At 26.8% G+C, this 25662-nt stretch overlaps 1 protein-coding gene across 1 annotated transcript; it reads left to right on the plus strand.

Annotated features, from left to right (window-relative positions):
- Nucleotides 1-6856: 6856 nt before the first annotated feature.
- Nucleotides 6857-9812, plus strand: LOC124910319 (28 kDa ribonucleoprotein, chloroplastic-like). The gene is made up of 4 exons (XM_047450952.1): nucleotides 6857-7445; nucleotides 7532-7633; nucleotides 8486-8770; nucleotides 9582-9812. The coding sequence occupies exons 1-4, from the start codon at nucleotides 6957-6959 to the stop codon at nucleotides 9642-9644; spliced, it is 939 nt and encodes a 312-aa protein (XP_047306908.1). The 5' UTR covers nucleotides 6857-6956; the 3' UTR covers nucleotides 9645-9812.
- Nucleotides 9813-25662: the final 15850 nt, after the last annotated feature.

Below are 25662 nucleotides of genomic sequence, written 5' to 3' on the forward strand. Positions count from 1 at the left end.
TTGATTCTTCACATTGTAAAATGCAGGATCGTGATACTGGTGATATTTTAGCTTTTGGTTTAATATCAAATTCAATATATGTTTTAGACACAAGAAATTCATTTTCATGTAAAAAGAACGACGTTGACTTGAATAAGAGGAATGTTTCACTTTGTATAAGTGTTTCTGAAAATGATCCTTTGCATGTTAAATTTGGACATACTTCTAATTGTGTACTAAAACATATTTATCTTAAATATAATTCAAAAATTAACATTCTGAAGTATGTAACAAATCTAAAATAAATAGACTGCAATTTCCAATTAGTGAAACTAGTAGTTCGAAATATTTTGAATTGATTCATGTTGATGTTTGGGGTCCATATAGGAAAAAATCTTTTATTAATTGTCCTTTTATGCTTACTATAATTGATTATTTTAGTAAGTGCACTTGTATGTTTCTAATTGAAAGCAAAGAAATTATTTTATATAAACTTATTGAGTTTTTTGAAATGGTTAAATATGCTAATATCAAAACAATTCGAACAGATAATGGTACCGAATTTGTTAATTTAAAGTGTAACAAAAATTTTAAATCAAAAGAATTTTACATCAAACAACATGTGTCTATACTCCACAACAAAATAGAGTTGTTGAAAGAAAACATACACATTTGCTACAAGTTGCAAAGTCTTTAATGTTTCAATCATATTTACCAATAAAATTTGGACTTTTTCAATTCTTATGGCTACATATCTTATTAATAGATTGCCTTCTCAAAACATAAGTTGGAAAAGTCCATACGAAATTTTAAAAACTCAAAAACTAAATTGGAAGAAATAAAGACATTTAGATGTATTTATTATAGTTTTAATAACAAAACAAAATTTGAAATTAGAGAAATAAAATCAATTTTTCTAGAATATAAAATAGTTAATAGTTAAAAAAGAAAGAAGTATATAAATTATATGACTATGGACCTTGAAAACCATAAAATTTTTACATCAAGAGATTTAAAATATTATGGAAATATTTTCCTATTTGCTGAAAAAGAACATCAAATGGAATACAATAATAACAATATTCTGAAATAAAAAATGATTTGTGTGATATTTTTGACACATACTTTTCAGGTCAAAATATTTCAGAAACAAAAATTTTAAAAGAAAATATTCAAGAAAATAATTTAACACAAAATGAACAACAACAAAATATTTATAATTTAAATGAGAGTGAAGAAATGTCACTAAATTTTAATGATATTATTCAAGAAAGTTTTAAAGATTCATTAAGAAAAAGTGATAAACTAAAAAGAAAACATATTTGGACAAAAGACTATATTATGAGTATTAGTAAATCTCATTATGTTTCTAAAATTTTTCCTTTCCTGAATCAATTAAATAATTTAAAAGAAGAACCATTCTGGATGAATATTACTAATATCAATGAACCACGTTCATACAAAGAAGTAAGTATGAATGATGGTTGGAATACAACAATGAAACATAAAATTAAAACTTTAGAAGATAATAAAATATGGGAAATTGTTGATCTTCCTAAAGGAGAAAAAGTTATAGAATGTAGATGGATTTTTAAGACTAAAATCAACCTTGATGATTCAATTTGTAAACTAAAAGCAAGGCTTGTGGCAAAATGATATAATCAAAGAAAATGAATTAATTATACCGATAATTTTTTCCCTGTTGCGAAAACTGTTACCATTAGATTGATTTTAGTTTTGACCGCTGCTAATAATTAGCATTTGCATCAAGTTGATGTCAATAATGTCTTTCTTCATTGTACCCTTAATGAAAATATCTATATGACAACATTATAGGGTTATTCTGATTTTGGAAATACAACTTTTGAAAAGTTTGTAAACTTTTAAAAAGTTTCTATAGACTAAAACAGCCTTCTGGACAATAGAATGTTGAATTTACCAATATGTTAATTTCTTATGGCTTTAAACAATCACCACATGATAATTGTTTGCTTATTCAACATAGAAATGATAAGATTTTTATTTTAGTTGTGTATGTTGATGACATGCTTATTGTTGAAAATAATTTGATAAAAATTTTAAAGATTAAAAAGTTTCTGGATGATCAATTTTTAATTAAAAACTTGAAAGAGGCAAAGTTTTTTCTTGAGCTAAAATAAGCAGAACTAAACAGGGAATTTGTGTTAATGAACGCAAATATATTCTTTACATTCTTAGCGAGACATGACTTCTAAGTTCTAAACCTGAAAAAACTCCAATGATGAAATGTCTTAAATTGGAAATATCTGGTCATGAATTGTTAAAAGATCCAGAAAAATATTGAAGACTCATAGGTAAACTTATTTACCTTAATTTTACAAGACCAGATATTGTATTTTCTGTTCAGTAACTTAGTCAATATATGCATCAACCAAATACATTATATTGACAGTCAGCTTTAAGGGTATTAACGTATTTAAAAGGTAATCATTCTCTTAGTCTTTTTTATCCTTATAAATCTGATAAAATTGTTAAGTGTTTTTCAGATGCCGACTAGGCAAATTGTTCAGATAGTCGCAGATATTTAACTGAATTCTGCATTAAATTAGAAAATTCAATTGTTTCATGGAAAACAAAAAAAAACATACTATGGTATCAAGATCAACTGCAGAATCAGAATATCGTAGTCTTACTTCATCAGTATGTGAACTTATTTGGATTAGTTATATTCTAACATAATTGAAAGAAAATGTGCAGCTACCGATCACGATGTGGTGTGACAATCGAGATGCAATTCATATCACTGAAAATCCAGTTTTTCATGAAAGGACGAAACATCTAGAAATTGATTGTCATATTACCATAGATAAATTTAAAGTGGGCTTTATTGTGCCCAACCATATTTATACTCAATTTCATATTGCTGATTTTTTCATCAAGGCATTGGATTATGATAGATTTCAAGATTTGATATCCAAGTTGAACCTCAAGGATGTTCACCTTAAAGAAGGAGTGTTAAAATAAGTTATGTATCATGGGAATGCCCATGTATCGAGTTGTAAACATGGGAATTCCTATGTATCGAGTTGTAATAATTTATTTATAATTTAATTAGAAAACTTAAAAGATTAAATTTGTAGCAATTTGATAAAATTAGCATATTCATACGCTAATGTTAAGTTTGATATCATTTTGTAATTATTAAACTTTACCACATATTTTAATAAACGGGAGGTGACCCGTAAGAGTCATCACTTTTGTGTTTTCATTTTTTTGCTTCTCTATTAATCCTAAATCTCTATCAAGAATCTCTTATATAGTGAAGTGATAGTTTGAATATTTAAAATTTTTCATATAGTGAGGTGTTAGTTTGAATCTTTAGAGAAATGCACAACTATATTGAGTTTAGTTGTTAGTATGTTAAACAATTTTATGGACAAATTATTTATTTTGTAATATTTTAATAATTTGTTAATAATATAAAAAATGGATAGGTACATCCTAAGAGCCACTGGCTAAATGTTTTTAAAACTTTATTTATATATATATATATATATATTTAAATAAGAGAAGAGTTATCCTCGTGGCTTTGGAAACAAACGAAATAAGGGAGGTCAAACTATTATTTAGTTCAATAATTAAAGTACTTAATACATTGTATTGTCCAAAAATATTATGAGATTATACAAGTTTATAATTTGTAAAAAGGAATTTGCATGAGCAATAACAACAAACAATGTACAACTACTTAATTAAAATTCACTAATTACTTATCATACAAGTTGTATTGTCCAAAAAATAGATTTTGTATCAAAGAGATTTTTAATTTTAAAGTATACCTTTTTTAATAAGATGGTGCCCTATCAATTTCAGATATAACAATGAAACAAAATTGTGAACCATTATAAATTAAGATATTTTATCATTTTAACTGGAGTCATATTAAAATAACTATTTCATCCTTTAAGAAATGATACTACAATAACTATTTTTCATAATTTTTCTATAAAAAATAAAATTAAGACATTAATTTTATAACATCAATTTATGAATTGTATTAACTTAAGAAAATATATTTAGAAATAAAATTACATTCTCAGTTTTCTAATATGTTATTTCGGAGTTTTACAAGGCAAAAGTCCTATAACCACTCAAATGTTAACGGTGGAAATGATCACCCTCATAATCATAATTTTCATAAATAAAAAAAGAACATAGTACGTAAAATATGTAAAATATGTAAAATATTAAGCTAATAAAAATAGAATTAAAACATATAAGATAATAGTAGATCAATAATAACAATACTTAAAGAGTTATATCAATAACTACTAGTAAACAATAATTACTAGAATGATTAGTAACCAAACTTAATAATTATTTAACAATTGAAATTTTTAAAAACAAAAATTAAATCGATTATAAAATAAATATTTGACCATATAATATAACAAACTGATCGGATATAACAAGCTATTCATTTGGAAATTGATGTATTAGTTATTCTTCCAAAACTCTTTATAGGCATTAATATTCTATAATCGTCTTCTCGAGTATCTATTCATTTGATAATTAGTTTTTGACGACGATTTTGTGTTTTTGTTCTTATTTTTAATTTTTTTTGTCTTTATTTTCCTATATTCTCACCAAATTATGCTGAAATTCACTAAACTAAACTTTCATATTTTCTTTATTTATTTAAAACCTAATTAATTTAATTTCTTACGTTTTCTTAACCTAATTTCTCTTCAACTATATAATTTTAAATATACAATTTTTCTATTTAAATCGGGTATTCTCATCACATTTTAGATTTCGTATATTTATTTTATTTTAGTAGAGGTATTCGTGGATTAGTTCGATTAATGTGTTCACTTGTTACTCGTAATAGTTTAATATCTATAATCTTTATATCCCAGGCAAAAAAAAAATCCTAAATTTTCCCATGCTAGGAGCCATCACTTTTTCGTCAATCGATTTCTCAACTCTCTAAGCCTAACCTTCAATCTTCTTTTAGATTTCTTAGTGTTGTACTTTATTCGGTTCGGTATCCTATTTGGTCGGGTCGGAATTTTCATCTCAATTTTTTTTATTCCCAACAATACTTTTAGTAATTGGTGGGTCCCTACTTAACAACAAATGAGACAAAATTATCGAATCTGAAATTATATTTTATTTTCTAAATAAAGAGTTTCTAGAACTAATCTTTTATATGGAGACTCTTTTATATGTATAATCTTATTCTTTTTACGAGTTTCTCATTATTTTGGCCAAATATATAGATGATCCATTATAATTTGACTCAATTTTTTTCGGCGTTATTTACCAACATTTGGTTAATGATAATTTTAATTGTCGCTCAAAATATTTGATAGTGATTCTAACATTATTTCATTAATTTGTTCGACTTACTCTACTCCAACATATATCGCTTAATAACTCAATTGAATTCGTTTTTGAAGTGACCATCAACAAATTACATAATCGTTTATTGTTCAAACAATTTGAAATTTTTATTTTTGGAATTAATAAAATTTGACATCTAGATCATTAATTGTTTATTTTAATTTTATAGATATAATTTACTAATTAGTTATATATATATATATATATATATATATATATATATATATATATATATATATAACTCATAATTGAATTTAATGATAATTAATTCATTATAAAAAAGAAGATGAAAAGTTATTTATGTATATATTCTTGGCGTTAGTTTATGTGACACTCAAAAATATTTGATTGAAATTTTTTCGAGTCACACTTAATTAATTTAACTTGTTCTCCGTCTTTAGAATAGACCCACACCAAATTGTATTGATATATGAATTTTTTTATTGAGAATTTTAGTTTTATAAATTTGTTTATTTTAAATTATTAATTGTTTGTATTGATTTTATTGATTTTATATGTATTATTTTGAATTCATTATTATTTTTATATATAACTCTGAATTTAATTAAATATAAATTAATTTTTTAATAAAAAATGGAAATATAAATAAACTAACAAACCAAATGTAAACATTCTTTCTACACCATCTTAAAATTTTATGATTTAGAAGTGGTTTACAATTTTAATTTAATTAAACCCTTAAATTAGTTAAAATTATAATATTTTAAATTTATGATATTTAAATTTTAAGATTTTATAAATAATTTATAATTTTATATGATTTAAACAAAAATAATAAATTCAAAACAAGTTATTATTTATTTGAATAAATAATTTATATAATTAATTGTGTAGATATAATTTTTTTTAATTTTAGAAATTAGCATAACCCCATAATTAGAGTAATAGACTTATGGGTCATAATATTTTAAATGTGTCAAGCATATATGACACGAAAATAAACATTGATCCGACATTACACGATTGACTCAACACGATGATCAAATTTAGTCGGCGTGCACAAATTAGCGAGACACAAATAAGTCCGTGAGTCATGGTATTTTGAGCGGGGAATACAAGTCACAACACAAAGACAAGCACGACTATTTAGACATGATCTCAGCTCTAGTCATCATCTTCATTTAAATTTAAGACGTTATAAATGAGAATCGAACCGTGATATTTGGTCTTTTGTTTCTAATGTTATTTATTATAATTATTTAATTAGTTTTATATTTAATTATATTTATAAATAATAATATATAATTAATATATTTTTAAAATATCATGAGTCATGACTAATTTCAATCAAATAAAATATTAAACCATTGTAGACTTATAATATGGCATGGCCAAATTTAAATTGATTTTTTTTTTTAAAAAAAACACTATGTTTATTTTGGGCCGTTGTAAATAAGCACATTTTATCGGCCGGCCCATGCTTCAAAAATCCAGATAAAACCTCTCTCTTTCTCTCTGCCTCTCGCTTCTTCTGAATCCCCTGCTACCCTTATCCTCCTCTCCTTCTCAAAACCCTACTGCCATTTCACATATACTTTCTCTCTGTGTTTGATTTGAGTTTATATATAACAATGTCTTGTACCATTAATTCTCTATTCAAAACTTTATCTATGTCAAATGGCTGTTTACTTTCAGCTCCATCGGTTTTCAGTACAAGGGCTTCCAGACCCATCAATCTTCGGCTACTATATTCATCTTCTTCGATAATTCCAAAGTCACTTTTGCTCAAGAAGATTATACGTCCTTCGCAACTAGTGACCTTTGTTTCTCAGACCTCGGATTGGGCTCAACAAGATGACAACACAACAGTTGTTAAGGAAAAAGACCAAGAGGAAGAAGAAGAAGAAGAAGAAGGTTTATGGGAAAACGAGAGTTCACCTGAGGATGAGGTTTCGGATTACGATGGGGGAGTTGAAGATGCCGGTGTGAGTGTACCCGAGGAGTCTTATCGGGAACCTCCTGAAGATGCTAAAATTTTCGTTGGAAATTTATCTTACGATATTGACAGTGAAAATCTTGCTAATTTGTTTGATAAGGCAGGCGTAGTTGAGGTTGCTGAGGTGAGACATTCATCATTCATGTGCATTTTGAATTTTCGAATTGAAATTGGGATTATCGAATTTTGATGAATTTCTGGATGATTTAGGTTATCTATAACAGGGAGACTGATCAGAGCCGTGGTTTCGGTTTTGTGACTATGAGCACAGTTCAGGAAGCAGAAAAGGCTGTAGAGTTGTTCAATAGTTATGTAAGTATTCATCCTTACATTAGATTTTCATCTGTACTATGTTGTTGTAATACCTGTTCATCCATTTCATAAATAAAAACTATGCATTGAGGATTGAATCGATAACCCTTTTATTTTCTCAAGAAAAAAAGCTTGATTTGCTTTCTGAAATTGCATCAAAGGCTCATATGATTCTTGAATAAAATAACTCAAATTACTTTAATTTTTACATGAATGTTTTTAAAGATGGGTCATTTTTATAAGTTGAGGAAGCAAATCGAGTTTTTAATGCAAAGGTGAACAAGAGAATTGCATATTCTTCCATTATCTTAACATCGTTGAATACATATAGTTCAGAGGATTCAATATTCAATTGACAACTGAAAAATGGTTTCCTATTTTGTCTTTTCTTGATAGTGAACCCACGTTCTTTTCGATATTAGTGTCACTCGTTAATCTGAAGAGGTTGTGGTACTTTTTGTAGCTGTAAACTTCAGCTACCTTCATAATATGACCCCATTTGGAAACACTTATTTTTTATCTTTCTGTTTGTGGATCCATTTGCAGATACATAATTGTTGGAAAAGTAAATTTTGTCAGACATTCAAAAGTTAAACATAAACAATAAGTGTTTCCAAATTGTATAAGCCATGTAAATCTTTTGAACTTCTTATCTTACCTTTAGTTGCCTCCATATTTTTTATTTGGTTTAGCAATAACTTGTTCCTGTAAAAGCATATTTCATTAAAGCTGGCAATTTTTCGAAGAATCTCCATATTGGTTATTCGACTCCACGACAATGAAATGATCATAACACTTGAACAGAAATAGATGTTTACCCAATCATTTTTATTCTTTTGGATTCTGAAACAGGAGCTAGACGGGAGGTTGTTGACTGTAAACAAGGCTGCTCGAAGAGGAGAAAAGCCGGAGCGTGTAACTCGTTCATTTGTTCAATCCTCACCTAGGATATATGTTGGGAACTTGCCATGGAGTGTTGATAGTGGGCGGCTTGAGCAGGTTTTCAGTGAACATGGTAAGGTGGTGGATGCTAGGGTAGTTATCGATAGAGAAAGTGGGCGTTCAAGAGGTTTTGGTTTTGTGACAATGTCAAATGAAGATGAAATTAATGATGCAATTGCTAACCTTGATGGACAGGTATTATTACTCTTTTGCAAATGTCTATCCACCTATCATTTCTCTAACAGTCAATGTTGATAAATTTTTAATATAGTGCAATAGAGGTAGTGTAAAGTGGTTTATTTGAAAAATATTACAGTATCAATCATTTCTTCTGTCAAATCATCAAACAAAATACTAAAATATCTCTACTTTATTTCTTATAAACACTGAAGTTATTTTAGTCATTTGACTTAAATAAACAACCAAGTAACAACAAATTTAGGCCTTCTTTTATGCGAGACATTTGAAATTATTTCCAAATAATCCACGATCCAATCAATGATTTAGTCCTGAATCACATCTTTCCAATCATCATCCAAAATAACCTCTATTTAAAAACAGTATATTTTTATACTCCTGATAACCCAATTTTCCATAACCTACATTAAAATGAATTATTTGAAAATAACCATCTGGTTATTGAAATAATCCCAGAATAAACAAGGCATAAATTTGTGGGACTATATAACTTTGTTTTTTACATGATCCTACTGTTAAATGTACTCTGTTTGTTTCATTATTTGATGTACGTGTCCCATTGCATGAAATTATATCTGGGTAGAATGTCCAATAAAAATATTATAAAAAAATTATAGGATATTTTGGTGTTTTAATTGATGATTTGTTGGAGGGATAATTTGATTGAAACAAATCTTATATTTGATAGAACATTCTAACTGTTAAGAACCTATTGATTAGATAGGAAAACATGACAAAAATGGCATTTGTGTACATAAAATGGAGATGAAAGGATCACAAATTTACTATTGATTGTAAATATTTGCAGAGCTTGGATGGGAGGACAATTCGGGTGAATGTTGCTCAGGAAAGGCCGAACCGCAGGTTTTGATTGGAGATGATGAATGTGAAGTGTGAAATTCAATTGCTTCTTAGTATGTTTCTATGTTTTCTCCTAGTTAGGATTTTATTAGTTAGTAGATGTTTGCATATTGTGTCATATTCTTATACTACAAGTTCCTAGTTTGCCTATAGGCAACATTGAGTTTCCATTTTTATATATCGTTTTTGTGTTTCTCTTCCAGTTATCATAACAATACTTATTCCAGTTATCATAACAATACTTATAGTTAAAACGGTATGATCAGACAATGTGATATTTAACAGTTGAAGCGAAGCAGATCATCATTCATACCTGCAACTTGATGTTTGATCTTGGAAGATTGATATTTGCCTCCATCCCATCACTTCATCATTGCTCAAGTTTTGCATACACAATTTGATTTTTCACATTTAGTTTATTGCAAGTAGGATCGTAAATCAGTCAAGCTAATCCGAACAGTCAAGCCAGCTTGTTTAACATATATTGGTACTCGAGTTTGGTGACTGCCTAGGCGGTGCCTAAACGGTTGAATATAAATATAATAAAGATGTTTTATAATTATTATTTTATCAAAAAAAAATTAAATTAATATTCTTTAACATAGTAACATTTAACAAAAATAAGTATATAAGCATAATTAATTTTTTAAATTATCTAGTATGTAGATGATCAATCGAGGTGAGGTGAATGAGATAAGAAACGGAAAAGAAGAAGATAAATGAATTGAAATGTAAAGAGTCGTCTCAAAATTTAAATAAATAGTGAGAGATAAAGAGTTTTTTTTTATTGAATATATATATATATATATATATATATATATATTAATATAATTAATTAATCAAAAATAATAAATAATTAAATAATCTGACTGCCTCGTGTATAGGCGGAGCGGTATTGGACCGCCTACCGCCTAAGCGACCGCCTCGACCACCATTTAGAACATTGTATGTATTTAGTTGGGCTCACGAGCTACTACAATAGGTGAAGAGCTTCACTTTTTTTGGGATTTTTTTTTGGGTTATTAAATATTATTTTTTTGTATGATTATTAAATGTTGAAATTATCCCTTCATCTTAGATTGGTGCAACAGTTTGATCTTTTATATTGGAGCTCAAACTCAGTTCATATTTATTTAGTTGGACTCACGAGCTACTCGAGTTCGACTTGTTAAAAGAGTTTGTTTAAGGAGCTTATTTACCAACTAGAATAAGGCTAACGTTAGGTGAAGAGCTTCAATTTTTTTGGGATATTATTTTTGGGTTATTAAATATATTTTTTTTTAGATTATTAAATGTTAGAATTATCTTTTTATCTTGGATTGGTGCAATTTTGCTTACACTCAACATGTTGAGTGTACATATTACTTTGTTTACACTCAACATATTACGTGTTATTAGTATTACATATTATCACACTTAATGTCTTTTAAGTTTTTTAAATATCTGAATTTCTCATGTAAACATAAACTCACTATCTAAATAATATTTTTCTCTCTCAAACTTTTACATGGTATCAGAGCAGGTTTTTCCGTTTTGAAAAACCTGTTCATATTTTTTCTCCGCCTCCTCCAATGGTAGAAATAGTCATTGGAGAAGAACTCAAATAATTCTATTATCTCATATTTTCCAAAATCAACTGTACTTTATATCTCGACCGATCTGTCCATCTTCGTGTCTCAACAGATTTTTCCCGAACATAATATGTTCAAACATTATCACCGTCCAGCTACATGGTATAGTCTGCCTACAAAAACAAAAATCAATTCAACGATACTCCGACGATTCAAACGTCACTCGTTGTCATCAACATTCAGCGACACTCCAGCGATTCAAACGTCACTCGCTGTCATCAACATCCGGCGATTCAAAACGTCACTCGCTGTCATCAACATCTCATCCCTCGGCAACATCCTCTCCGCTCTCATAGTTGTCCAAGACCCTCCCTCTTAGGCGGCTAAGATTCCCATCAAAACTCTTCTCAAGTCGATTCTCAACATCTATTACCCAACTTGAGGGGAGTATATATATTTATATTCTCAACATCTATTACCCACAGTAGAAATCATATGCATATATTTGATAAATTAAGATAATAAAAAATTAAATATAAAAATTCTTAATTTTTTTAAATTAATTATTTCTCTCCTCTCCCTATATATAATTTATATATTTATTTATTTTAAAAACGAGTTATAATATGGAAAGTAAATAAATTAAATATATAAATATATAATTTTTAAAATTATATATAATTTTTACTTAAACTATTTAGTAGTTGTTTTTCCTTTTTTCTCTCTTTAATTTTTTTATATTTTATTTTCTTGTAAATTATATTATAAACTTAATTAATTAACTCAAAATGTTATATATTTTATCTTATTATATTATTGGTTAACTCTTTAATTTATTATTGTCTCTATTATTATTTTAAATTTTATAAATAAGTTAACTAATAAAATATATAAATATATATTTATAAATTAACTATAAAAATAAATTATTAATAAAGATTGAATAAGAGATAAAAAATAAATGATTAATAAAGAGAAGAGAGAAATTATTAATGAAATGTTGAGTCATCATGCTTACTCAGCCTTTCACATAGATTCGCTACACATTCGCTGTAAATTTTTCACTACCCTTATCATTACTCAATATTATATATGATCTCTTAATATTTAATTGTCCCAACTAATAAACGATATTTGTGTTAGGTTTGCTTAACATAACAATTCAGAATGCTTCAATATTTTCGATGCTCAATTTATTTGATTTTGATAAAAGTATATATATATATAATTATTAAACTAATTAACATTGGATAATCATGCATAGAGATAGAGAAATATGTAATACATAGTAAAATTCATAAATAATTAAATTTTAGTAAGAAGTGTGTAAATTAAATTTAAAAGTAATAGACTAGACTTGCAAAACACAAAAAGATCTTGACATATTATATTATTTAAATAATTATCTAATGAACTTTAAAATTAAACTAAAATTATGTTGAGTCTTTTAAATTATGTATCATATATTTTTTTAATAATATATAGTTAAGTTACGAATTATTATAATTGAATAATTTGAAATTAAAGTGTTCAAATAAATAAATAAAACTATAATAATGAAAAAATATTAATAATATATTGTATAAACAAAAATATTTTAAATTAGTTAGACTATTTAAAAAATCATGTCAAACATATTGATACCATATAAATTAACAACTCTCATATACTATTACATATTATTAAGTTTAAATAATAAAATAAACTAATAATATATTTAAATAAAATAAAAAATAATTAAACATAAAATATGCTACTAGATTGTCAATTCAACCAAACCAATGTCAATTTAAATAAAATAAATTTAAATACAAAAATTATTATAAAATTCGGGATATTCAATTTAAATATCTTGTTATGCATCAATGGGGTGTGTTTTTTTTTATGGAATTGAGATATATTTAATTTATTTTTATGGGTAGTTTAAAATATTATTTTTTTATATATATTGCTTAATAACGATGAAAAAATACTGCAGTCATCGGTGATTTTCCATTGTTAAAGTAAATAGCGTGAGTAAAATAGGTTTCTTTTGTTTATTTGTTCGATATTATTATTATTATTATTATTATTATAATTCAGATATATTTTAAATCATAATTTCGCCTTTATTAACGTGAAAATATTAAGAATGACTTAATACATGTAATATTTATTTTAATCAACGTGCATAAGATATGAAAACAATAAATAATGTATAATGAATGTACTATCTGCCTTTGTGGAACTGTTTGTAATGATCTCTCCATTGGATCTCGGTCAATGTCAGGTGTGGCTAATTAAATAAATTAATTTACAACTTGTTTGTTTATGATTATTTAAAAACGAAGGAAGCAAAGAAGTTTATATATAATATTCAACTTAGAGGTTAAAAAAATTAGGAACTCGTAATATTACAATTTCAAAATATTTTTGAATCTATTATGTCTAACAGATAAGTTGTCAATGTCAAATGAATTTAGATCTGACTAAATATTACTTTTAGAATCTTACATATAAATCTAAATATACCTCTACACTTAAACGATAAATCTGACAATAATTAATTGTTTGGTTTTTAGAAAACTGACATTAATTATTTTAAATTGTATAATTTTGGTATGTCTGCTTATTTTAAAACTTATTGTAATTGAAAAGGAAAAGTATTTTGGTCACATAAAGTGAATTGGTATTTTTTTTTTTTTCATTTATATGATTTTATTGTTTCTTATTTTTATTTTTATTTTTTTTATTTTTTTTGGAAAACAGCTTAGTGTCATTTCATTAAAAAAAAACTAAAAGAGGAAAAAAAAAATACAAAAATTTAAGATCAGGATCTAGACAATTTCTAGATTTGACAATGAAACAATAATTGAATTACAGACAATAACAATAATCAATTAGAGCCTACAACGTTTTTACTTTTATTCTACTTGTGACCTTCTCAAACGAAATATCTCATATCTGGCAGAGCTTTCTATTCTCTTCATTCCTTTCGATTCCTCTCCAGGATTGAATGAGTGCATTTCTATCTGAAGTTATATCTCTCCAAATATCTTCAACGATTCTACTTCTTCCACTGTGAGTTCTTAAATTTCTTTCTTTCCAGATATTGTAGATTACTGCTCCAAAGTAGCATTTCAACATACTTACATAGAAAGATCTTTCTTTTGCTTTATTCTTCATCCACTCTTGGATTTCTTCCCATATTCCTGGAAAGTTGATGATGTTCATGTTTGCAACATACATCCTCCAGATTTGTATTACAAAAGAGCATTACCCAAATAAATGCTTTATGCTTTCCTCAACTCCTGAACATAGAACACAGTTGATATCAGGAATGTTTATATATTTTCGAATTTTGTCTTTTGTTGTCATCCTTTTCCTGTATACCAGCTAGAGAATAAATTGGTGACGAGGAATAATCTTTGGAGACCATACCACATTATGCCAATCTACCTCCTGTCCTCTTGTTCTAACCATTTCCCATGCCTTTTCTGTAATAAACTTCTCATTGCTTTCTGTTTTCCAGCATATTTCATCATTATTTTCATTGAGTTGCTTCTGCCTTATTAAGTTTAGGATTCTATCACCTTCTGAAATACGCTTCAAAAGTGAATCACATTTACCTTCATAGACGTCTCTAAATGAGTACTTGATGTATTCTCTTCTAACTCTGTTTCCTTGCATTTTATCTTTGAATATAATGGGAATATTATCCAGCCAAGTATCATGCTAGAATAGTACCCTTCTTCCATTTTCAATTGTGGTTTTCACCATTTGAAAGATATTTTTTCTTGTTTTTAGGATTTTCTTCAATGACCATGTCATTCTTTCATTGATGCTTCGTGTCCAGATACCCTGCTCTTTTTTCATAAATCTTGTATGCACCCATTTGACCCATAGGGAGTTCGCTTTTTGCTACAACTCCCATAAGCTCTTGATGGTGAGGGCTTTGTTCCATTCAACACAACTTTTTATTCCTAGTCCGCCTTCTTCTATGGGAGTGCAAACATCCTCCCATTTGACTTTTTTTCCTCCTCTTCCTTGTGTTCCCCAGATGTAGTCTCTCATAATTCTATCGAGTTCAGTCATTACTTTCTTTGGGATGACTATCTGTTGTGCCCAATAGCCAATAATTCTAAAGATGACTCTTTTAACGAGCTCGATTCTACCTACATAAGACAGTTTTTTCGTAGCCCAACCCAAGACAAAATTTCTAACATTTTCTACCAGTTGTCTGAAGTGATTGTATCGGAGTTGTTTTGATGACAAGGGTACTCCAAGGTATTTCACTAAGAGTTCACCTTTCTTGATTCCCATATTATTGAATATGTTTTCTTTCCTTTCTTCACTAACCCCTCCATAGAAAGCCTTACTTTTGTCCTCATTGATGTATAGACCTGTAATACTCGAAAAGATTGTTAGAGCTTCTTTGATTATACTAACAGATTCAACATCCGCATAAGCCACAAAAAATAGATCATCTACAAAACATATATGGGTTATTGCTTCTTCTTTATAGTACGAGTGAAATTTGAAATGATGACTTCTCAAAAGCATTTTTAAAATGCAGTCAAGAATTTCCATTATTAAGACGAATAGGTAATGAGATATATGGTCTCCTTGCCTTACTCCCCTTTCACCCTTGAAAAAACCTCCATGAATACCATTCATGCTCACAACAACGTGAGGAGTGGAAACACATTGCATAATTCAATCAATGAAAATAATTGGAAAACCTGCAGCAAGGAGGAATTCGTGAATTGATTCCCATCGGATCGAGTCAAAAGCTTTTTTAATGTCAATTTTGAAAGCCACACGTGGTGATATATTTTTCTTGCCATATCCATTCAATAAGCTCTGCATGAGTATGATGTTATGGGAAATAGAGCGTTTAGGAATAAATGTTGATTGCCCTAATCCTACAAGCTTATCAATAACTGTTTTTAAACGTTGCGAAATAATTTTTGAAATAATTTTGTAAATAACATTGCAGCATGAAATAGGACGAAAGTCCTGAATTTTTTCCGGAATTGAATTATTATGAATCAAATTCAACACTGTGGCGTTCCATTGCTTCAACATTTTTCTGTTTTGGAAGAATTCTAAAACCCCTTCACTTACATCTTTACTTACTATTTCCCAGTTTTTTTTTGAAGAAGTTCGCGTTGAAACCATCTGGCCCTGGGCTTTTATCCCTTTTCATCGAAAACACAGTTTTTCTGACTTCTTTCATACTGACTCTTGTAATTAATTGGTTACCACTTTCTTCACTGATTTTTCTTTGCACAATCTGTTGAAGCAATCTTTGGTTGTCCTCTATTATTGTGTTCGTTTCTGTTCCAATCAGATATTTGTAGAAACTTATTGTTTCCTCATGAACTACCTTTTGTCCCTGTAAAACATCTCCATTTGAGTTTGTGAGCCTTAGGACCTAATTTATGAAATTCCTTGATGAACATTTTTTATAGAAGAAAGAAGTATTCTTGTCTCCTAATGAAAGCCAATTTTCTTTAGATTTTTGCTTAGCAAAACTTTCCTCTTTAGAACAGAGGTCTCTGAATCGCGTAAGAGCCTTTTTTTTCCTCTTCTCTGTTATAAGGTAGATTTGGGGCTCTTAGTGCCTTGCTTTGTATTTCCTCCAGTTTTGTTCTGGCTTCCTCTACTCTTTTAGAAATCCCACTATATTTTTTCCAGTCTAACTTATTCAGCTTCCCTTTCAGTAATCTTAATTTCTCACAAACTCTGAACATCTTTGTTCCATTAATTCTGATGTTCCAAGTTTCATTAAGGATTTCATTAAATTCTTCATCTTTCATCCAGAAGTTGAAGAACTTAAAGGGTCTTTTATGTTTTTTCTCCTTCTCCCAAAAGAATTTCAAAGGGCAGTGATCAGAGATACGTGATTGCAAAACCTGGATTTGGCTTCTTGGGTAAAACTCCACCCATTTTTCATTCACTAAGCCTCTATCAATTCTGCTCTTTCTCATGTTGTCCACCCCTCTTGTAGTTGACCATGAAAATAGTTTACTTGAGGAAGACGGTTCAATGCAGCTTATGTCTCGAATGCATTCATTGAAATCCTACATGTCTTGTGTTATGTCTGTCTCAGGCTCTTTTTCATTTCTGAATCTTGTAACGTTAAAATCTCCCATAATAACCCACGGTTCGTCGTCCGTAATGCTTCTTCTCAAATCATTCCAAAGTGTCTTTCTCTCTGTCCTAGAGTTGCTTGCATAGACTACCGCAAAGAATATTTTTACCCTTGTCACCATATTGATAACGTCTTTCAAAATAACTTGTTTTCTTTCAAAAAAAATCTTGATTTCAACCCTTCTTTTATCCCATCCTACCCAGATTCTACTTTTAACCACATCATTGTTTCTTATTCTTAAAAGTGTGGTCGTAAAAATAAAAAAATATTAAGTGCGAATTTTATTGATGATTCTCAGAGTTCTCTTTCTTTCTATCATTTGGTCAACTGGGTTAAAAGGAAGAGATTCAAGAATTAAGAACTGAAAATTTGATTTTTTTTTTTTACACCTTAACTATTTATGAATTGCTATGATAGAGATTGGGGATAGACAAGATGATGAAATTTGGACTAAGTAAATGGTACCAAAAATATAAACAAAATAGTGTGAATAGAAACTAAAATATAAGAATAAATCTAATTTAGTGTGTCCCAAAAATAAAATAAATTTGTAGATTTGTTCTGTATCGAAAAAATGTTTAACAAAATTTTGTTAAATATTTTCTTATATGTGAATTCAAACAATTATTAAGATTATTGCTTGACTTGAATTTCACTTAAGACATTCAAGTTTAAGTGCATTTGGAGAAAAAGATTTGTAAAAACAAGAATGTCATTTAATGTTTAAGTAAACAAATGACATCAAGGATATTTTATTTGTTTCTTTTATTAGTGAATGAATTGGAAAAGGTAAATAGATGGCACTAATGTCCATTTTGATTCCTCCTATCTATTATTTATGGTATTTTATTCCAATTATGTTTTATTTATTTATATTCCGATTTAGATTTTATTTGAAAATATTCGTTAATTAATTTAGAACATTAGATACTATACCGAGTCCTAGTCGTTCGGTTAAAGTTCGATTCGAGTTCGGTCAAAATCGAATTCGAGCCGAGCTCGAGCCAACTCGTTTAAAATTCGAGCCGAATTCGAACTTAGGTAAGACTTGCTTGATGGCTTGTCGAGCTTTTTCGAGCCTAATCATATATATATTTTTTTTATTATATTTTACTTTTTAATCAAAATTTGAAATACCCATAAAACTATTTATGGACTTATTGTTTAGGATACCGATACCAAAATTATTGGTACTCAAAAGGTATGAGATTTTCAATATTTTGGTATATCAAGATTGACAAGATATACTAGAATAATATTTATAAATTAAAAAATATATATTATATAATACTTATAAGAAAATAAATAGATTTAATATTAATTTAATTAAAGAAACATAATTTTTAAAAACTAAATAAAAAAATATAATTATATTATAATATTATTTAATATATGCCATCTAAATATATTATAAATTATAAGACATAAAATTAATTTTATTTCACTATAAAGTATTTTATTTTTCAAAATAAATTAATAGAGTTTAAATATGTTTTCAAGTTTATCTCAATTATAATATACCACTTCTACAACCATTTTGCAAGAAGACTCAAGACACTGTCTATTGATACTTCTTCAACAAACTTATATCTCGTTTTGAAGTCCTTGAAACCCTAAATCTTGTTCAGTTATTTTTTTTAATATAAGAAATTAATATATAAATATATTTAAATTCGAGTCTTTCGAGCCTTTCGAGCCGAACTCGAGCCTTTGATTATATGATCGAGCCGAGTTCGAACTTAATATTTAAAAGCTCGATCGAGTTCGAGCTCGAACCGAGCCAATAAAAGATGAGTCGAGCCGAATTCGAGTCAGGGCTAGTTCGAGCTTGCTCGTTTACACTCCTACTAGGTCCAAATTAGTTTTAAATTCAATTCTTTGCAATGGCCAATTAAAAATCAAGATTTTAAATGAAAATTTGAGATCAAGTTAAAATGATAAATTAGGTGTATAAAATGAGCGTCTACAAAATCAAATATATAAATAAAAAAATTCTATTATTAAAAAAACCAAAACTTATGGCTCTCTTTGGTCTTTACAAGTCTATTAATTTTCTATTAGAAGGACAACTAATAAATTGTTTAACTAAGAAATAAATTGTTTAACTAAGAAGGATTGTTCTCATTTTGTGGGTTTTTTTGGTTGCATGTTAACAAACATTTTTGTTGAGTATTACTTCTTATAATAATATGATGAAATAACTCTTTTCTATAATTAGCATTTAAAATAATTAATAATATATTTGAGATTTATTGAGAATAATTTCAATTTAAGTAATGGTTAATTTAAACACAGAAAGAAGGTGCAAGACTGTGAGCATAAATTAATTGTTGAGTTATAAAAGTTTATCCTTATTAATTGAATGTTTACCCTAAAAATATCTTATTATTAAAAGTTTAAATAAAATAAAAATTAGAAAGATAAACAATACGAGACAAACTCTGTATTTTTTTTTGTTCTTAGTAAAATTTGGTGACAGCTAAAGTGAACATAACTCTTTTATGTGAAACACTATAAATTTGTGTCTTTTTTTATTTTTATGAATCTTTCAAACTTGTCACCGAATTTAAATCGGTTGTCCCATTTTAGAAATTCAAATACTAACATCAATAACATTTGAGGAACACAAGTTTGAACATTTTTGGATATGATTTGAATAGTAAATATTTTCTTATTTTACAATATTTGTGTCTAATGATGAAGCAAGATTAATATGCATTAAGAGAAAACAAAAAGAATTTATAGAAGAATGAGGTTGACCACAAACACACTTGATATTATAATTTCCATGTATATTATAATTTTTTCACCAGCATATTTAAAATTTGAGTTTATTTTTACAATTTTATGGTCTAATTTAGTTAAATTTTATACTTTTAAATTTATAATCTTAAGATTTTATGATTTTATAAATTATTTTAATTTTAAGATTTTACTGTGAATTTATATTTATAAATTTTAAAATAAATAATTAGTTATTCAAATAAATTCATATAATTGATTTTGTAATTAATCACTAGCTAGTTTATTATTATTTTTATTTAATTATATATATAATTATAATATATCATTAATATTATCTTAAAATAAACTTGTACGATTTAAAATAAATTTTTGATTATACAGATTTATAAATAATCAATAATTTTAACTAAAATTTTTGATTTTGAGCCTTGCAACTATACAAGTTTTTTGATTATACAGATTTATAAATAATCAATAATTTTAAATAAAATTTTTGATTTTGAGCCTTGCAACTATACAAGTTTTTTTTTCTTTTTTTACATTGGCCAAAGAACTAAAACTCGACTTGAATTTCTTATCCAACTTCAAAACAATTTGGAGAACAAAAACTATAAAATTTGATGAACCTTAATTAGTATTACTACATGTAACATATTACAACAAATCATTGTGGCAGGGCTAATCTCAATTAAAACAATATTTTTTTTTTTGAGTAAAATTAAAATAAAAGGGGCAGATGCATATGGGTCCATCTTTGTATGCAAAATCACTGTTATTTTCCCAACACACATGAAAGCTTTTTTGTATTACTCAATACTCATCTAGCTGGAAAGCCAGCCAGCCCTACTACATCATTGAATCATGGAAATCTAGATTCTAGAATCCCTCCAATTCATCTCTTTCTTTTCTTTTCTTTTTAGCTCCAAACACATGCCCCCATCTCATTATTTAATATGTGTTTCTCTTTCAACCCATTACTATTGTACCAAATCTCAAGGATTAAATTAATTTAATATTTTAGAGTCATCATGATCATCACCCTATTTTATGGAAACCCATAGTTGGATCATCACATGGCATCAAAAACAATAGTGCCAAAAAAGGGGGGAAAAGTTATGTGTGGAGTGTATAAGAGGTCATCAAAGTAGTTCTTTTTATGGTACCTAATCATTTTCCTAATCAAATAATTGCCCTATTTGAAAATGTTTTTTTTTTCTTTCTTGTTTTTGTATTTTAATTATTTGATTTGAAAAAATATATATTTGTGGGAGGAGGGGGCAAATATACTTTTATATAGATTGATTCTAATCCTCTTAATTAGTTGTCAAAATGAAGTTCATGTCACTTGTTTATTAATTCAATTACTAGCATGAAAGTATGATGAATTCCTCAGGTTTCTTATTGAGGCAATGATATTAGTAAAAAGAACTCTTTAATAAGACAATCTTAAATTGTTGAATTGAATTCTTACTTTAAGCTATATAAAAGGAGGGTGTCAAAGTTTTTTATTATCTATTATATTATAGTATCATTGTGTTATTATTATTTTTTAAAATTTTTTAAAGGATTTGTTATTTTACTAATCATGTATTTGTAATGAAAACCAACATAATAAAAAAGTTTACAAATTAATCAAGACATAGTGAGTTATCAAATGACATAAGAAATGCAAAACAAGCAACATAAAATGAAAAAAGTCAACATAGAATGCATCAAAAGTTGTGGCCATAGAGAACAATCCGACTAAAATCATTGTTAGTCAAACTGAGGCCAGAAATATAAGACCCATAGACCATTCATTCAAAACAAGAGGTCTCCCTTTCATATAATGCTATTTTTCTTCCAAGATCACTTGTTGAACATTTTCACTTTCTTTGTTATTGGACTAGGATGGTTTCAGAAAGAAAATAAAAACTAGGATAATAAATTTTGAGAAAATTGTACAACATTACAAAGTATAAAAATGATTAATAATCGATTAAGATCTTAAATGAAAAAAGTAGTGTCTAAGAGTCTAAAAGTTACAAATTTTATCATTATGAATGTATCAAATTAAAATAGGGACCATAACTTTTAGAGGTTGTTAGTTATTTAAATTCACAAAATATATATATACCGAAATAAATGAAAAAAAAATCTAGTAATTATATTTTGTTCAATTGATTTGATAATTTTGAACATATTCTTAGTTTTTGTGTATATATTGTAAATTTGTTGTAGATGCTTGTATAAATATTATTGTTTTTTGAGTTTAAAGAGACAGAGTATATCCATGATGCTGACCCCCTTATCCTTACTAATGCTTAGATGTAGTACATTAACCTGAAAATATTATTTTTCAATCTTACTATATAAATATTGATGGATGTAATCACATGAGTGGATCTATAAGAATCTAAATATGATCGATTCATAAATATGAGAAAATCACAATGAAGAAGGTTACTATGTAGACCATATTTTCTCACTTTGAATTTCTCTTTATTTTTTATTTTGTTTGAGAACGCTGTATTATGTTTCTCCTATGGAATGCGACTAATTCCAGCGAGTTAAACACATAGTCTGCAAACACACTTAACTATTTAATTAGGTGCAAAATTTATGGAATACTAATATTAATCAAGTTTAACTATTTTTATTTTTATAAGGCAATCTTAAATTGTTCAGTTGGATTTTTTCTTTAACCATTAAAAAATTTATTTGGTAAAAGATTTATGATCATCAAATTCATCCAAAAATTTAGTGCATTTTTGCAATCATTCAAACAAGTCTTAGTTTAAGAATAATAATACATAAATGAAACAAAACAAAAAATACTCGATTGTTCAAAATACCCGTGGCATCTTCAAAGTTTTCTTTTTTCTCTCATTTATTTCTCACTCTCACCTCTCTTCTCATCTACAAACCAAAACCAAAACCAAAACCAAAACCAAATTGATGACCCAAGTTTTTATTAATTTTTTTCTAGAAGCTCTTTTTTCCTAACAGATTTTATTTTGTTAAATGATTAATTTATGGGTCTTAATTATTAGTTTTATTAATCAAATATATTTAATTATAAATAATAATTGTATTTAAATTTAAAAAAAAAATATTTATTACAATTAAGATGAATTAACTGATCAAACATGACATAACCAAATATATGCATAATTGGATTTGTATTTATGAGAAAAATAATTGTTTCAGTCAAAACAATATTTTTTAATCATATAACAAAAAATAAGAATAGGTAAGGGTAAAATTGTCAAAAACAAAATATAAAATGTTGATGTGATACCAAATATTTGGTTAGATTAAAGGGGTGCCAAATAAATTTGGGAGGAAAATAGATTTATTATATGCAATGCAATCTCTTCTCCATCAAGATAATATGATCATTTCTTGCCATATATATTTGATCCTCCTAACTCACTTCCCACTTTCTTGATCTTTAATTTTGGTGAGTCAAAAACAATTACTTTTGAAGAGACAATTTTTGGACAAGCTTTCTTAGAGATTTTTTATTGGAAAAGAATAGGCAAATCATATATTCTCTAGGTTTAAATTGTTATGGTTTAGATTTGGACTTGTCATTCATAAAAGTGACAGTTTCACAATCCTAGTACATCCACTAGTTAAATCTCATATTATCATTTGGAGTATGATTGATCTTGACTTTTTATATTATCTTTAAATAATATATATTTTTAAAATTAAATCATTCAATTTATTAATTAATGAAAATACTCATATTTTTATTTATTTTTTAAATGTGAAATAGGTATAACCATATAAGAAGAAACTTTTTGAGATATCTTATTTTTATACCATTTAAATATAAAGAATACTTTAGTAATTTAACTTAAAAAAAAGATAAAATTGACTATTTCTTTCTTGTTTTTTATTTAATTCATAGTTCAACTTTTTTAAACAACTCAAAATGAAACAAACTCTTGGTAAAGGAAAAGTAGTAATAATTGAGATGATGTGGTTCTTGAACAGGACAAAATTAAATTGAAGAATCAAAGATAAGGAAAAGGTACAAAAAAACTAGGTAAAATGTTGTGACTTTAATAAAAGATGAATTACACATCAATTCTCAAGGTGTTGTAGGAGAGCCCGATTAGATCCTCAAGTGCGAGGTCTTACATTGTTTTGAGCTCTTCTAAAATATCCACGACACAGTTCAAATGAAACAAAATTTAGAAGAGAGAAACTCATAAAAACACGGTAAACTCAAAAAGAAAGGCACGTTATTTAACAAGCAAACATGACATCGCCGATTACTAGAATAGTGTTAAAGGATAACAACTGTTTTTATTTTCCATCACTAATAACCGCAATTTTAATAAATATTTATTAAAGCATTAGCGACGAATCTTATTACCCTCGTCTCATTGTTGACATTTAAGAAATATAATTTGAGCAATATTAACTCTTCCTTCCTATATTTCCTTCTTATATTGATATTTCATTTAGTTTGATTCAATAATAACATATATATCATTCATCCCTAGACTATGACCCTTTTATACTTAGTGATGAAGTACATTTCTCTTGAAATTTGCCATCCTAATTTTATTTTTTAAAACCATCTTAGCCCTATTATAAAGAGAGTGGGAAAGTTCAACAAATGATCTTGGAAGAAAAGTTGCATTATGAGTGAATTTAGAGTGTCTTTAAGTGAAATTTTATTATTTTTTATTTAATTCGTTATATTTTAAGTTATATTAAAAATATATAATAATTTTGTATTGTTACTAATTAAATTAATTTAATTGATTTTTTTTTATGCATGAATGATTTGAGAATTGAATACAATTATGTCATGATTAATCTGTAAACTTTTTATTATGTTGATTTTCATCACAAATATGTGGTTAGTAAATAACAAATTTTTTTACCACTATTAGAATATACTAATAATACAATGATAATAAAAAACTGACATTTAAAAACAGTAATATAATGACCATAATTAATTCACTTTACAAAAATGATAATAATTAATTCACTTTAAAAAATGATAATAATTAATTTCATTATCATATTTTTATTATAAATATATTTCATTTAGTAATATAATGCAAATCAATAAGGATATATTTGGATGGTTAGAATTAGAATTGACATTTGGAATTTCAATTTAATGAGAATTGGTATTGAATTACAATTTATATGTTTGGAAAATAATAAAATTTTAATTCAATCCCAATTCTTATATTTGAAAAAAAGAATATGATAAAAATAATTTTAATATGTATTATCTATTTTATTAAAATATTGATTTGACATAACCAATTATAATAGCTCAAGTGTTAAAAAAAATTAAGTTTCGATTTTATTAAAAAAAATATTGGTTTAACATTTTAAACTAAAAAATTTTAAGGTTCGACGTTTTAACTTTCTAATTTAAAAAATTATATATCGGTTCAACATGCTCACTTCTTAAATTAATATATATATATATATATATATATATATATATATATATATATATATATATATATATATTAGTTCAAAATTTTAATTTCCTAAATAAATAAACAAAAATGACATTAGATCAATATTTTAACATTAAAAAATAAATTATC

The sequence above is a fragment of the Impatiens glandulifera genome, chromosome 1, assembly GCF_907164915.1.
Source record: "Impatiens glandulifera chromosome 1, dImpGla2.1, whole genome shotgun sequence".
In the NCBI taxonomy this organism is placed as follows: domain Eukaryota; kingdom Viridiplantae; phylum Streptophyta; class Magnoliopsida; order Ericales; family Balsaminaceae; genus Impatiens; species Impatiens glandulifera.